Source organism: Panicum virgatum, chromosome 5K, assembly GCF_016808335.1.
Source record: "Panicum virgatum strain AP13 chromosome 5K, P.virgatum_v5, whole genome shotgun sequence".
Lineage (NCBI taxonomy): Eukaryota > Viridiplantae > Streptophyta > Magnoliopsida > Poales > Poaceae > Panicum > Panicum virgatum.
The window spans coordinates 19,881,475-19,896,725 of record NC_053140.1 but is presented as its reverse complement, the minus strand read 5'-3'; the positions used below and the strand labels follow the sequence as shown (position 1 = coordinate 19,896,725).

Genomic DNA, 15,251 nt, shown 5'->3' with positions numbered 1-15,251 from the left:
GTTAATGCCTGCAATTTACCGAGGTGGATATTTTTCTTTAATCGAAGCGGTTCCAAAAAAACCGCCACGAAAAATCGGTTAAGAGGCGGGCAAATTAAAATGTCCGCCTCGGTTAATAGACATTAACCGATATTGTTTTTTTAACATAAACGCCTTGTTAAATACATTAACCGAGGCGGACACGCAATAAGACCCGCTTCGGATAATATTGGTCCATCTCAGAGCCCAGACAACCCATATCGGCCCAATATGTAGCTCGAAATATACTCAGAAGTTAGGGTTCCGTCCTCCTCATTTCTCTCCTCCCTCTCTGGCCGCCCCTCCCTCTCTCAGTCTCTCCACAGATCCACACCCGAGCCGCCCCTCCCTCTCTCTCCACAGCTCCGCCTCCCGAGCCGCCCCTCCCTGTCCTTGATCAGCGGCGGCGACTGATGAGGACTAGGCCCGATCTTCCGAGAGGTAAAGGTACGTTCGATTGGTGGAGAACTCAACGTTGACGATCTGTCTTCAAATTAGCAAGATTCGAACCAACCGCTACACCACTGCTTCGTTGGTTATCAACCAAGCACAACTTGATTGACCTCGCCGAGAAGGCTTTTTCTGCAAGCGAATCGAAGGACACAAGCAAGAAGATGTAAACACGCAATCTGATATTGCAAATGGATGAAGTGAATCACAAGAGGGGTTCAAGAACTCAACTCCAAAGGAATAATCGACACAGTGGAGGAGATCAAGAATGGGGGCCTTGGATCACAGTAAAAGGACTTATCGCCACAGTTACAATGAATCAATCAAAGTTTCAATGCCGAAAACTTGAACTGAACAAAACCCGAGTCTAAACGGCAGCGGCTACTGAGTTTATGAGAGGACCAGAGGCGTCCTAGGGTTGGGGCGACCAGGGGCGCCCACAACATGGGCTTAAGATCCGACACGATACAAAGCCTGAAGAGGCCCAAAATAGGTGATGCAGCACCTTTTCATGGTCACATAGAATGATCCACAAAGTTTCTGGAGATGGGACCAAAACCAAAAGAAACATCTCGTCATCACGATTCCAACGCCTCTAGGATCACCTCATTTGGATGTCGTATGAGGGAGATATCACTAAAACCGTGCAGGAGTGTCGGCTGAATCCGAGACGAACGCGATGACCGAGTTGGTGATGACTTGTAACTTAGAGAAGATCATGGCATGAGCGTGTCCAGCAAGGCGATGTCCTCATCAATGATGGCGGGGAGTAGCAGGGCCTCTCACTCTCCTTCATCTGCCCGCTGGACGTGGCGGACGCGGTCAGCGGCGTGGACGCGGTGGATGTGGGCGCGCCAAATGTGGTGGGCGAACGGACTGCGGTCTAGATGCGGCGGATGCGGAAGCTTGCTGGACACGGAGGATGCTAGATCTAGCGGCTGCGGGCGGCCAGGGAGCTCAAATCAGGCGGCGGCGCGGCCCAGGAGGCCGGATCCGGCTTCGCCGCCGGCTGCGATTGGCGATGGGACGCGGCGGGGAGGCTGGCAGTGCCGGGCGGCGGGACGTGGTTGGGGAGGCTAGATCCGTGATAGGCTTGGCAGGCCTGTGATGGCCTTGGTGGGATTTTTCTTTTTAAATTTTTTTTATTTGATGAACCGAGACGGGCAGCAAAACCGCCTCGGGAAAATTGGTCATTTACCATGACCTTGCCTCCGAAGCGGTTGGTGCTGCCCGCCTCAATTAATAGTTTTTAACCGCCTCGAAAAAGGTTTATTGTAATAGTGTTTTTAGGGGCGAGTCATTCCCACGCCCACCCCTAAAAATAGGTCATTTTTAGGGGCGGTGAGGGGACGATCCGCCCTTAAAAATACCATTTATAGGGGCGGGTCACCCCCTTGTTCGACCCTACAAATTTTGAACTGAGCGAGCGGGACACAGCCACCCCCTCTGCTCCTTATATCTTATCATATCTCCCTCTCTTGTCCATCCATCCTACCCCTATCCTCAACTCTCTCTTTCTTCTCAAAGTTGAGGCGCTTCCATAGCCGCCAGATACCTCCTGCACGCCCTTCTGGCTACCCAAACTATACCTCTCCTCTCCATCTCTCTCTCCAAGGGCCTCTCCTGGTGCGGTGGCATTTGCTCGCGCCCTGGGCGGTAGGGGCACAGCACTGACAGCCGGGCACGGTGCGGGCGTGGCACCGTGGCTTCGGCAGCTACGAATGGCGGCTATAGATGTCCATGTAGCCTGCAGCCCGCTCCGAAGCCCATTTTTTGGCCCGGCCCAAGCCTGACACGGCACGATGGCATCCATGCCCTTGCTGGCCCGGCCCAGTGGGTCGTGCCGGGCGTGGCCCGCCACTCCAGCCCACCGGGCAGCACGGCCTGGCCCGGTAAAAAGGAATAGGCCTGTTAAGGGCCCAGTTAACCCTCCCCTCCCAGCCTACTGAGTATAAAATTTGAGAAACCCTAGCCAACCACATGCCCGCATCCATCTCTCTCCCTCGGCCAGCCGCCGCCGCCTCCCTGACTCCCTCGGCCTCCGCCCTCCGGCTCCTCTCTCACAGGTCGTAGCTTTCGCATTCGCCGCTGCGCCTACCCTCACCGTCGGCTGGTGCTTGCCCCTCACCTCCCCAGTGTTGGCGCGGCGTCAGCATCCGCCGCTCCCCCCACCCTCGACATCGTCCAGCACTCGCTGCGCCCCTCATCGGCGCTGGCGTTGGCGCTCGCCCCGCTCCTCGCCGCCGGCCCCTGCTCTCACCTACAGGCGCAGGTGGCGGTGGACGGCAGGGTGGCAGCCAGCAGGTGCTGCAGCAGGAGGCGCGCGCGGCATCCTGTGATTGTGGTGGTGGGGTCAGTCACGGCGGCGACTGGGTGTCACAGCGGCAATGACAACACGGCAATCGACGGTGTGGCGGACGACACACGCACGATGCAGTCCCCGTGCTTTTTGGGCCGGCACGGCACGAATTGGGCCTGTGGGCTCATGCTTGGGCCGAAGATGCGGCACGATGGGAAGCACAAAACAGCCCATTAGTCTGGTCATGCCGGGCTTGGCCCGATCAATTCAGGCCCAGGCCGGGCCGAACGGCCCGAATGGCCATCCATGGCCTGGCGTGATGCGGGCCCGCAGCACTGGCCGGTCGGGGGTGGCGGCGTGGCTCCTGCGGGAGACATAGCGCGGGCACGAGCGCGGTGCGGGTCTCCAGCTGTCGGAGCAGCACGGCTTCCCCCTCCCTTGCACGCGGCAGCTGCGGCGGGGCGGACCATACTGAGTTGCCGAGGATCCAGAGGTTGGAGACCAGGTGGCTTGGGATACGCGCATTCCTAGCCTAGATCCGCCTGGCAGCCATCTTTCCTCACCCTCCCCGTGACCGGATCCAGTGGTGGCACGCGCGTATTGGGTAGTGGAGGCATTGTTGCGGTTGCTGCAACGCAGATCTGTGTGTAGTCACGCAGCTGCGGGTCTCCTGCTCTCTCTTCCGTGTCGCGGGTCGTCGCGGCGGCCGTTCGGCATCGCACGGCTGCAGGTCGCCGCGGCAGCCGCTGGGCGCGGTGCCTGGCATAGGGACCAGCAGCAAGGAGCAGCATTTGATCTCTTGAGGCGGGGTCATGGCGCATGAACCGTCCCTGAAAATCAATTTCTAGGGGCGGGTCATACCCTCATTTGCCCCAGAAAATCGATTTTCAACTATGGTTTCGGGGGCTGATCCGCCCCTAGATGCATGCGAGTAGTGTACCCACTCCTGCAAACCGCTATTTTTAATTGCGTAAAGCAGGGGCAGGTGCTGTACTCGGCCCTAAAAATGTGTTTTCAACCGCCCTTAGAAACTCTTTATATAGTAGTGCAGTCAGATATGATACAAATTTACAATATGTTGATTAATTAAAATAAATCAAAACTATATTTGTATGCTTTTAATATGGTACTTATATAATAAGGATTGTTAATCATTTATAGTGGAGAGACAACAAAAATATTCTAAGGGAGTCCAATGATCCAATTTTATTATTTCGCGGTGTAAATTAGTATGAAAATTCATATAGAAGGTTTACCCAGATAATTTGCATGCCTAACAGAACAAATTAGTAAATTGTTCATTTCACATTTAGACTATGGACTCAAGGAATTTTTCACATATTCTTTGAAGAATTTGGCGGCCCGATGCAGCGGCCATTGGTTCTTGCAGAACTACCCCGGCAGCAACCAACAGAAACGTAAACAGCAATGTGGACGCTGCTATCAGCAAAACATTTGCCCAAAACATGAGTAGCTTCGCTGCCTCCTTTCCAAAGGGAGTGGTCGTGCCATCTTGTCCCGGCCATTGGCACAGCAAGAAAACAAGGTAGTAAACGAGGAGCCCTGAAACCCCACAAGACACCAAAGCCTTGGTGATCCAGTAGAAGAGAACAGACTCGTCCATGTAGTTCGCTAGGAGTGCCAAGGCTGAAGCTGGCGCTGCGCCAAGAACAGCGAGCACTCTGCCCTCCAACTTGATCTCGGCAGCAGCAGTGATGACGCCGGCGCCGCCGTCACCGTCGAGGCGAACGCTGAACCACAGGAGCACCGGCGCGATCTCCGGCAGGCAGAAGAGTAGCACGTTCTCCCCCAGCAACTCTGCGGCCACCGCGTGCACCGCCACCAGGAGCACGACGAGCGAGGCCTTCCGGAGGAGCTCGGACGCCGGCGCTACGCCACCATCGGCGGCTCCGGTCAGCGCCAGCCGGCTCATCATCATCGTCAGCGCCCCGAGCATGAAGCTGAAGAAGAGGAGGAACTGGGAGACGGCGAACTTGTCGGCGTGGAGCTGGCCTATCACGCAGAGCGCCCAGTACGGAACCAGCGCTGCGGCTTCCAGTCCCTCTGCTAATTTTCTCCCCGCACCAGCTTCGCCATCGTCGCTCTGCCGCTGTGATCCAGTACTCTGATGACTGAGCTCGCTGCACAGCGCAGCGATGAAGCCGATCGCGGTGACGGGGAAGACAACGAGCCAGATGTAGCTCCAGTTGACTATCAGTAGTGACATGTAAGAAATCACCACAACAATTGCCGTCTCGATGTAGATCCTGGCATTCTTAGGGAATAATGTGAAGCTGGGGAAGCTACGCAAGAAGTTGAGAGGAGGCAGCGGCAATTCCAGGTCGATGTATGAGCGCGCGTTCATGTACCAGAGAACTACCGGAATCATGCCGGTGAAATACAGATTGTGGCTTTTATACGACTGCATCAGTGACGCCACTTGGGAACTGAGAAAACTGAGGATGACCGCTGGCATCAAAGGTAGTGAGTACACCATCTTCGAAGTTCTAATCCAAGACCTGAAGAACAAAGGCGAGAGCGGATCAGGACAAAGTTTCTCCATACACTTCTTGTGTTTGCTATGCTCATATGATTGCCATATCTCAAGTCTCAACTACTTTGTGGGGTTTTCCTTCATGAATTACCCTTTCTTCTTAAAATTCCCAACCTATGCTTAGTATCCTTAATTTAATTTGGTCGTATGTGAACTTTGTTCAGAATATAAGCACCACCATGCTGAAAAAATTTAGCTATGGAGCAAAAAGAAATGGTTACAGAAAGATGTTTTTGTGCCAATTTCAGACTTATATTCAGTGTCCCTGGTTTGGTAGTAATAAGTGAGCTTTGTTCAGAACATAAACACCAAGAAGCACCATTCTGAAAAAATTAGCAAGGGAGAAATGACTGAAAAGATCGAAATATAACAATAGCGGGATCAAAAGTAAGCATGACATGGTTAAGGTATAGTTTCTCTTACCAAATTCTACGCGTTTATGCGCTTTTCGGAGTCGCGCGCAGCTGCTATCTTTCTTGAGTTCGGAAACTCAGGGTTACGTCTGTAGAACAATAGAGGAGCTTCAAGCTAGGAGGATATGGATGGATGGCGGAGGAAAAAGGAGATGCAGCTTCGTGGCGTGTGAGTGCACGCACCACCAACTTTTAATTTGCTGATTGGAACTTGACCGAATAGTCAGATTCCATCTCGTCAACTTTATTTTTGGAAGGACAATTATTGGCCATGGTTGTCTGTAGGATTATTGCATGCCCAGTTGATTGAGCTACTGTTATTGATGGGTTATATAGTTCAATGCCCGAGTAGTATTTAACGTCTATTTGGCAGCGCTCTGAATCTGACTAAATAGCTAGCGCTCTGGCTCATCGGGTAAATTTTTTTTTCTTTCTAAGGGCTTGTTTGTTTAAGCTTCATGGCAGTTTCTCAGCATGAAAAGCCAGAAGCTCAAACAAACAACAAACTTCTTATACAGCTTTTGGAAAGTTGGAAGCCCAGAAAAGCTAAGTTTATATATGGAAAGCTGGGAAATTTAGTTTTATGAGCTTTTGTTGGCTTTTTGAGCTTAGAAAGCTAAACACATTGCAAGCTCATTAATTGTATTTACACCATACTCCTATCATTACATCAGACAAGTTACTATATTAGTTTCATGCACCACACGTCTTAAATAGACAACATCATGTTATGTCTTGGGGCGGGCAAGCAAGCAATATATTAGCACTAGAACACAGTACACTGAAATCATAAACGTCGCATAGCAGCTAAGGGTTTATTTGGATCCACTAGTCTTAAGTTAGCAGTTCAAATTAGTATGTGGGGATCCAAGCAATGATATAACTGGCTAGCTTTCGCAATGGATAACCACAGCGTCCTTGTTGAAGTATCAACTAAACGTGTGGTTATCCGCCATTCGAATTTTGTCGGACTTGTTTAGTACTTAGCGACTGATATTGACACACAAACCTGTTTTTTGGTTGTTCGTTCTTTTCAAGATGCCGACAGGAGACACTGTTGCTTCAATTATATTAGCTCTGTATATGTCACGTACGTGCATTCGTGCAATAATTGCATCCGACAAAGTTACCACGTGCCACTGCTTTTGCTTGAGTGGCATCTTACTATCAAAGTTCAAGCATAACACATCAATGAACAGCTTTGTATTTTTTTTTCAAAAAGATTTGAAAAGGAAGCTATGCACTGGATTGGATAATTATCCTTGTTGAAATCCCAAACCTGAATATTAAAGTTTTGCCAGACTTGGCTTCTCTTCAGTGATTGATAATGACACAGGAAGGGGTTCATGAGTTGATTTATTTAAGATTCCATCAGGAGACACTGCTGGACCCTAGATATTGTTCCCGTGCCCATAGTAATTCTTGCTTAGAGGGTACACCAATGACTTGCGCCAGTGTGTATGGAATCTAGTAGCCTGCTTGTTTTGATCTCCCTTTGTCCTTTGCTCCAACGACTCAAACCATTGACTCAATTATATGTAATCCACAAAGGAAAGCTTGACATATTTTATGAAAATAAAAATAATTGGTCTCTACTCCCTCCATTGAAAATTTTATGTCGTTTTGGTATTTCTAGGTGCATAATTTTTGTTATGTATTTTGGCATAGTGTATATCTAGGTGTATAATAAAAACTATGCATCCAAAAATACTAAAACAACGTATAATTTACTCCCTCCATCTCAAATTATTAGTCGTTTTGGCTTCTCTAGGTGTATAGTTTTGACTATGCATCTAGATATATATTTTGTCTAGGTGTATAATAAAATTTATATATCTAGAAAAGTCAAAATGACTAATAATTTGGGATGGAGGGAATAGAGCGGAGGGAGTAGTTTTTGTCATACTTTACCTCCTTGATGGTATGTGAGTGCTAGAGTTGTTAGTTTGTTACCATGTGGTTTAAACTTAGGCCATACCAAATTTACCTTATGGTTCTTATCTGGAATATTTTCCTCAAGATTTTGTCTCGATCGCTCAGCTTAGCCACTCCGGCTCGACTCGTATTTGGGATTGTAGTTAGCTACACTGCTAGTCTGCTACAGTCTTTCTGGCATCCAGAGACTCGTGAGTTCGTTCCCTTCTGCTCCGACGACCGCCATAGCCATTGACTTCACCAAATACAGGAGTCTTTGTCGTTGCTTTCCCAGTGTGATCTCTCGCGTGCTAGTTCAGTTCAAATTCATCTCCTGTATGCTGAAGTGGCGCAGCTGCATCGAAGTTTCCAGCAAAGCAACTCTGAACCTTCAACTTAAGCCTTGAGGAGATTGATCTCCATTTCTTGCCTGCAGCTAGCTTCTCACTTCTCCTACTCATTCCATAGCATCCGTCTTCAAGAGTTGATCACAAGGTTATTCAGGCGGCTTTTTCTTGAGGGACGGGACTTCACCGGGGTTAATCATTGATAGCTGCCAGAGATTCCGAGATGGTAAGCAACCTTCTGTCCTGTGTTTTATCATTGCAGATTGCAACTTTAATTTGCTTGATGTTTTATATACCTCCTCATATATGTTCTCTGTGAGGTGAGAAGAATTTCTTTCTGCTACTAGAAATGAATTATTGTAAATTATTATAGCTCTTTTCTGCTGAAATAGAAACTGAGTGGAGGTGAAAAATTATATCAATCAGTATACGGTTACAAAGTTCCATGTTGGAGTGCCATGATGGTTTGTTTGCATCAGCTTCATTCCCATATTTCATTATATGCCTTCACCTAGGGAAAATGCAAATGATTACAAAAATCTCTGCTAATTGAAATATACATGTTCTAGCAACTAGCAAGGACCCAAGAAGGTTAATATTTAGAAGCATAGGTAGTTATCACATAGCAACAAGGTACCTCTGGTGTACATAAACAGCCAGAGGTTGTGTGGAAAGATCTTTCCACAGGCCAACACACACCTGTGGAAAGATCTATGGGGCACAGATTGTGCAAAAGTTTCACCTGTAATTTCTCAAAAGTATTCTGATGAATTGAAAAGACCAATACAGCCAAACCTGATTGAAATTCAGTTATAGTTGTGATATTTGAGCTCCCATTCCTACTTTTTTTTTTTGAACTGTACTCCCATTCCTACTTTCAGTATAGAATATAGATCCTATTAGATTCATTCCTATATGATATCTGTAGGATGCATGGATGAACCGTTACCGTGCTTTCGCCGAAGGAGTGGTGATTATGGTCTGCCCGGTGCTTCTTGCAATTACACTGAAGAAGGTTGATCTGAAAAGCGAGGAACATGGGCGTGCCACTCCGATTACAATGCTCGTGGTAGCAACCGTTACTTTAACTGCCGGTATTTGCCCTTTTCTGGTTTGCTGTTTCTCCAAGAGATTTTCCAGAGGGAGCTCAAGTTCCCCTCATACACTCACCAAGTTGCTGGCCCCCTTATCCAGCACATTGCTAGTGGCACTTGCCTGCTGGATCATATATCTGATTTTAGAAAGCTGGGCATACCCTGTAATCGGCGCCGTAATTGGACTCTGCTCCATAATTCGTACCATCAAGTACTTCAGAACCAGTATGGGTGATCCTCCTACTGCTACTGCTGCTGCTCCTACTGCTACTGCTGCTACTGATGAAGAATACAGCAATAAACTGGAGAAATCACTTGACTTCTTAGCTGGTATAACTGCACTTCTGTTTCTTGGACTTGAAGGCCTGGCCATGGAGGGTCAAATTAACAGCACAAAAGCAGTACAAGATCGTCTTACCACACCAATTGGCACAAGCTTCTTTGTTTGCGTTATCGACGCGTGCCTAATGCTTGTTGAGACAATCCCTCCTCACAACATCACAAGCAACCTAACAGAGATCTTTGATGTGCTCGCTGTTTTCTCTGTCTCCATGGTCATCTTCTTCATTATGTACTCATTGATGAAACTAAGAGCATTGCTTCTGATAGCAGCCCCGTTCATTATTCTCCTGATGCATGTGTTCCACGTCGCCATCAGTGGGAACAATGCCACGATCAGCAATGCAAACCAGGGCCTAGAATCAGGTGGTAGCAGTAGCAACAGCAGTGAAGAGGAAGAGCATAAACCGGCGTCGCTTGAACTAAGCAAAGTAACATTCACTGGGTTCCTGGCCGTGTCGATACCAAGCATCAGCAATGGTTCACTCGACATGGACACCGAATGTTTCTTGCACCTTGCTGCATCAGGTATTGTTTCAGGTCTCATATGGAGGCTCCTGACGCATTACAAGTCACACACTAGCATCACGGCAGCTGCAAATCTTGCTTCCTTCTGCACCCACCTCTGCGTTGCAATTGCTACGGTTCCATTTACGATCATGGCCGGGAAGGCTCTGTCTTGATTTTCTGGCACATGGAGTTCGTTTTGCAGCCGCCTGTCTTGTGCAAATTGAAATCTCAAGTGTATTAGAAACTCAATGCACTTTACAACTATTTTTCCCCAGGTCTCCAAAGTTTCGTCGCTCTGCACCCATCTCTCCTCTTACACTGCATGAGCAAAACTGAATTTCATTTCGAGTACACGATACCCATGATGCTTTTATATATGGAGTTCAAGCTTGAGTATGTTTGTGTGGAGCATGCTTTTATGGAGTTCAAATTTTTTTCATACTGCTTTGCGGAAAGTGAATTTGATTTTGTGGATCACGGGATACTCCATGCAGGACGTTTTTATGGAGTACAAGCTTCAGCATGTGTGATGTAAAAAATAATAAAAAAAAGCTTCAGCATGTGTGAATAGGGAATGCTTTTATGGACTTCAAATTATGTCCGTGGAAAACAACGTGTGGCCTGTCTCGGCAGTCGGCAATAAACAGGAATAACCACATAGCTTGACTTTTTTTTTTCATCCGGTTGATAGCCGAGACAATTTTTGCAGGCAAAAAAAATATTAAATGAAAGCGCTATATTTTGGTTTTAATATACATAATACTATGCTTACGAAATATCCGGAAAATATAAGGTTCATGAAAGTTGTATATGGCAAGAATGAAAACAAATCTAGAATGGCCTTGTTTGGTTGGTTCTCGTGCCAAGAATAGTAACATTTTGATCGCTAATTATGGTGTCAAACAAAGTCAATTTATAAAACTAACTTTAAAACCCCTGCGCTAGGAACTCTAAAGAATCTAACGAGACTTTTGACCGCATGATTAGATAATGGTTACTGTAGTATCACTGTAGACAATCATCGATTAATTACTATTATTAAATTCGTCGCGAAAAATTACACCCATTCCTAAATAGATTTCGCAAATAGACTTCATTTAGTACTCCATGCATACGAGATTCTTCTCTCGGGAAATGTGCGTGCTAGGTCCATAGCATGAACCAAACACGGCCAATACATGCTGATGCTCATGATTTCGGCAGTCATACGGGTGACTTGCAAATCTCCCGAAAAGTCTATCCCCGCTCTAGTGTCCAACGACAGTATACCAAATGTTTACCCTGGGAAGTACAGTTCGGCTAAATTGAAGTAATATACCAAAACCTAAGCACTGTCCTATCCGATTAGCATGGTCAACAGAAATTCTTTTAAGTTCACTCATGGGAGGGACTTTTGCCAGTTCACTCTGACATCCCAATTCCATTCATTCTGACAAGTAAATGTAAAGAACCATATTATGGTACTCTCTACATGTTCTACAACCTCATATCTGTAAAATAATCATCACACCAAAATAGTCCCAGTAGTTCATTCGTTTTATGTCTTCAGGCATCAGCACCAATTCACAACTTGTATCATTATGCCTTAGTATCCTGAGCAAAAATTATTTTAGTAGGACAGAATGTTTTATGATTAATAAGACTACAAACAGAAATTCTTTATTTCAAATGAAAAATAGTACTCCATCTGTTCCAAATTGTAGGTCGTTTTGTCAATTTTAGATATATATAAATTTTACTATGTACCTAGATATACCCTATATCTAGATACATAGAAAAAATTACGTATCTAGATTTGTCGAAACCAGCTACAATTTGGAATGGAGGGAGCAGTCCATAATGCTCCTGACCAGGAACATAGCCCACAACAGGGGGAAAAAGTCCAAGTGATTCAAGGAATTAGCACGATCTATTATAGTAATAGGAAGAACATTTGCCACTACAATTAAACAGATCAACATTTGAAACTGTTTCATAAGAATTGACAACAATTGCATCTATTACACTAGAACATGTAAATCATACAGGCTTGCTAACTTCATGACTATCAAATAATCGTGATGACAAAATACTTCATCAAGTCTGTCTTGCATCATTTATGAAACCAACAAAATCTCCACACATGCACATTTGATCATTACTTGTTGAATTATCTGCAGTAGAAAATATTGAAACATTGTAATACAAAATGTTTTATGATAAACCTCTCAATGTAATTCCAATACTTAAAATAAAAGTTATATTTATACACATCCGGTCAAAGTGACAACATCTATGCAAAGAGGATCATAAAAAATCTGATAGTTTGCAATCAGTTCAATTCACAATCCATGCTTACAGAGATTGTTGACACTTCCAGATACAAAGGGAAAATCTAGGGAAGGGGATGTGCAAAGTGCTAACCAGAGGATGGAAAACCAGACAGACTGAATACTTTAAGAAGATTTCTCCATAAGCTGGATCGGTGCCAAGATGTTCTGTTTACTTGTCTCCACAATGCAACCATTCATCACCATCTCTTCCAGCATAAAGTGCACCTTCTCCAGGTGGAACATGATGTCAAGCTCGCACTGGCCAAAAAAAGGAGAAAAAAGAGTTGCGTCAGCCCTAGTTCGGTGGATACTTTAGAATGCAGGTTGTAGAGTGATAGAACACTCAGAATTAGGAAAGCTTACCACATTGCCAAAGTGGCGATCCATAGTCTCCACCAAAAGATGTATGAATTCAAGGATAGCTAACTCATTCTGTAAAACAGAATAAAATCACAGTATAATAAGTTTCAATGGGTCAATCAAAATATTAGATGTCACCGAATACTATCAAAAGAACTTATCTTCCATGAGATATCTGTATCCTTCAAAATTCAGTCAATGAACTAACAAAAGTGCAACCCTGACAAATGGTGCTATCAAAAGAACTTTTGTTCCATGAGATATCAGTATCCTACAAAAGTCAGTCAATGAACTAACAAAAATGCAACTCTAACAAATGGTGGCATCAAGTGACAGCTCAGTAGAAGCCCAATATGATGAATTGATGATTGGCACAAGATCTCCATACCTACGGGCAGATCAATTGCTTCTAAGATCCCATTGCGTGCTGATTTCTTCCATTGAAAAAATATATACTCCCGGCATCCACTAATAAAAGGTTTATTTTTTATGAAAAAAGTATTTAAACTAGATTTCGACCTTTGCTTTCTTTTGCAATGTAGTGTTAATTGCTGCAGGGTCAAGATTGCCTTAAAATTCCTTTGAATATGAAATATGTATATAATTAAAAGTCAAATCCTACAAAGCTTGCCATTTTCTTGATCATCAATATGCTATTTCGAATATCAATTAAGAATTGTAAGAGGACAATAACCAAATTAACTTAGACAAGTATAACAATAGCATAAATGATTTACTCTGACTTACGATGAATGCAGTAAGTTTGAGAAATATATTCTTGGATATTAGTTTATTAGGACTAATACCCTTTGACATTATTCCTAACAATTCCCTTGAGTACAGTGACCAAAAAAGTAGCTCTAATAACTGGTGTCCTCAAGGACAACTCAATTGTAACAGTAAAGCTACGAAAATCCTAATGAAAGATTATTCCCTTGAGATCTCTGTACCAAGCGCCAGATGCATTCTAATGAATCCCATCGTGCCAAAACTTCTTGCATTGAACAAAGTTATATGAAATAGTGCTGAATCCATAGCATCAGGCTAAGACCAGGAGATTCAGACTTGATTACAATTGTAAATATAACTTGATCTATGACACAATAACTCAAATCCAGCAGTAGAGGATGGTAACAGTGAAGTCAACAAATTCAGACTTGTATAGCACAATAGTACCAAAGATGGATGTAAGTTCAATAGATCGGAGTCCGAGGTATTTGTTTGTACCATTATTGGATCAAAGGTAGTGCAAAATACCTTTTTCTTATCAAACTATTTTCTTCGCAACTAACCTATGGCTAAACCAAGATAGATGACAGGCCTCGAGTCACACTACAGTAGTTGATATTCCAACGGATCAAATCATCCACACTTGCAATCCAAGCCTAATTAGTCCGACAGTGACCTGAATCCACAATGAAGGGAGAGAGGAAAGTTTGGGGAGATTCACACCTCATTGTTGTCGACGCCGACGAGGAAGAAGAGAGAGGCGTAGCGCCTGTACACGACCTTGTAGTTCCGGTGCTCCACGAACGAGCACTGCATCAGCACAAAACAGCAGCGCGCGTCTCAGAAACTCCAAGTGCAAGAAAAACCTTACCCCGATACAGATCCAAGAAGGCGCGCACGCACGCACTCCTCCCGATCTGGGCCCAAGATTCGCGGCAGGACTGGTTCTTGGGTCCCGAAAGCCAAGCAAGAATTCGAGCAGATCGGGGGAGGTGGCTGGCGGACGGACCTGCTGGTCTGTGCGGGCGAGGCACTTGCGGACGATCTCGCCCTCGAGGGCGCGGCGCTCGTCGAGGGAGAGGTGCTCGTAGTACTGCGCCACCCGCGTCTGGCCCTGCTTGTTCACGAACAGCACGAACCGGATCGTCATCTCGTCCTTTCCTTCTCCTCCCCTCCGCTCCGGGCGTGGGGGTTCTTCCACCTGTCGAGTCTGCTCGCCAAGACGGCCAGACCCAGATCGGATGGGACTCCTCCCTCGCCTCGCCGGCCCGGACGTGTTGGGGGGGGGGGGGGGGGGGGGGGGGGGGGGGGGGGGGGGGGATTGGGGGCGGCCGGTCTCCGAGTACTTCCTGTCGGGACCTATTCTGGATGGCTGACGCGTGGAGGACTCAACGGTGTGCGATTCCCTGTTCTTGGCACATCCTTGCCTGGCGCCATCGTCTCGGCGCCAATGAGTATTGGAGTTATGTTCCTTAGGAGTCGGATGGTTCTCATAAACTCTTTTATAAAGAAAATGCGCTCCCTTCACACTTTGATGCTTAATGAGAAAATAACTTTGATTAATACGATCCACGGATCTCAGATCCAATGGCTAATGTGGATGACAAAGGGAATGGACGCACAATAAACACACGGGGGTTGGGATTTATGAATCCGATACTTAAAGCCACCAGGTCAGTCAGCCAAATTTCAGGCCCTCCTTATATACCATTCTTGCTATTGTACATCAGAGTACAACATCGTGGAGGCGTTGAATGAAGGCCAGCCATTCAGAAAAAGCCCCCTTTGACCCCTTGAGAAAAATTTTATCAATATAGTAAAATGTTTTATCCATTGATATGAGCATTTCTTGATCCTCAGTGAATGTCGCGAAGTCCGAGCCAAAAACCCTAATCCACTTGACCATTATAAA

The 15,251-nt window shown here is 45.9% G+C and overlaps 3 protein-coding genes across 7 annotated transcripts; 1 reads left to right on the top strand and 2 right to left on the bottom strand.

Moving 5' to 3' along the window:
* Positions 1-4,005: 4,005 nt before the first annotated feature.
* LOC120706861 lies at positions 4,006-6,062 on the bottom strand. 3 transcript variants are annotated; one of them, XM_039991598.1, is made up of 3 exons: positions 5,745-6,062; positions 5,543-5,644; positions 4,006-5,286 (listed from the first exon to the last, which is right to left on the bottom strand). In XM_039991598.1, exon 3 carries the CDS (start codon positions 5,262-5,264, stop codon positions 4,077-4,079), a length of 1,188 nt encoding a protein of 395 aa, XP_039847532.1. In that variant the 5' UTR covers positions 5,265-5,286; positions 5,543-5,644; positions 5,745-6,062; the 3' UTR covers positions 4,006-4,076. The 3 variants fall into 3 exon arrangements, with proteins under 3 accessions (XP_039847532.1, XP_039847530.1, XP_039847531.1); XM_039991596.1 differs by having other exon boundaries at positions 4,006-5,644; positions 5,745-6,061; XM_039991597.1 differs by lacking the exon at positions 5,543-5,644 and having other exon boundaries at positions 4,032-5,286; positions 5,745-6,053.
* Positions 6,063-7,729: 1,667 nt separating this feature from the next.
* LOC120706858 lies at positions 7,730-10,355 on the top strand. The gene is made up of 2 exons (XM_039991588.1): positions 7,730-8,221; positions 8,924-10,355. The coding sequence occupies exons 1-2, from the start codon at positions 8,219-8,221 to the stop codon at positions 10,109-10,111; spliced, it is 1,191 nt and encodes a 396-aa protein (XP_039847522.1). The 5' UTR covers positions 7,730-8,218; the 3' UTR covers positions 10,112-10,355.
* An 877-nt stretch (positions 10,356-11,232) lies between these two features.
* Positions 11,233-14,617, bottom strand: LOC120706857 (AP-4 complex subunit sigma-like). Of its 3 annotated transcripts, XM_039991585.1 has the most exons (6): positions 14,575-14,617; positions 14,349-14,509; positions 14,063-14,149; positions 12,614-12,682; positions 12,342-12,508; positions 11,826-12,091 (listed from the first exon to the last, which is right to left on the bottom strand). In XM_039991585.1, exons 2-5 carry the CDS (start codon positions 14,487-14,489, stop codon positions 12,374-12,376), a joined length of 432 nt encoding a protein of 143 aa, XP_039847519.1. In that variant the 5' UTR covers positions 14,490-14,509; positions 14,575-14,617; the 3' UTR covers positions 11,826-12,091; positions 12,342-12,373. The 3 variants fall into 3 exon arrangements, with proteins under 3 accessions (XP_039847520.1, XP_039847519.1, XP_039847518.1); XM_039991586.1 differs by lacking the exon at positions 11,826-12,091 and adding an exon at positions 11,233-11,531 and having other exon boundaries at positions 14,349-14,614; XM_039991584.1 differs by having other exon boundaries at positions 14,349-14,613.
* Positions 14,618-15,251: the final 634 nt, after the last annotated feature.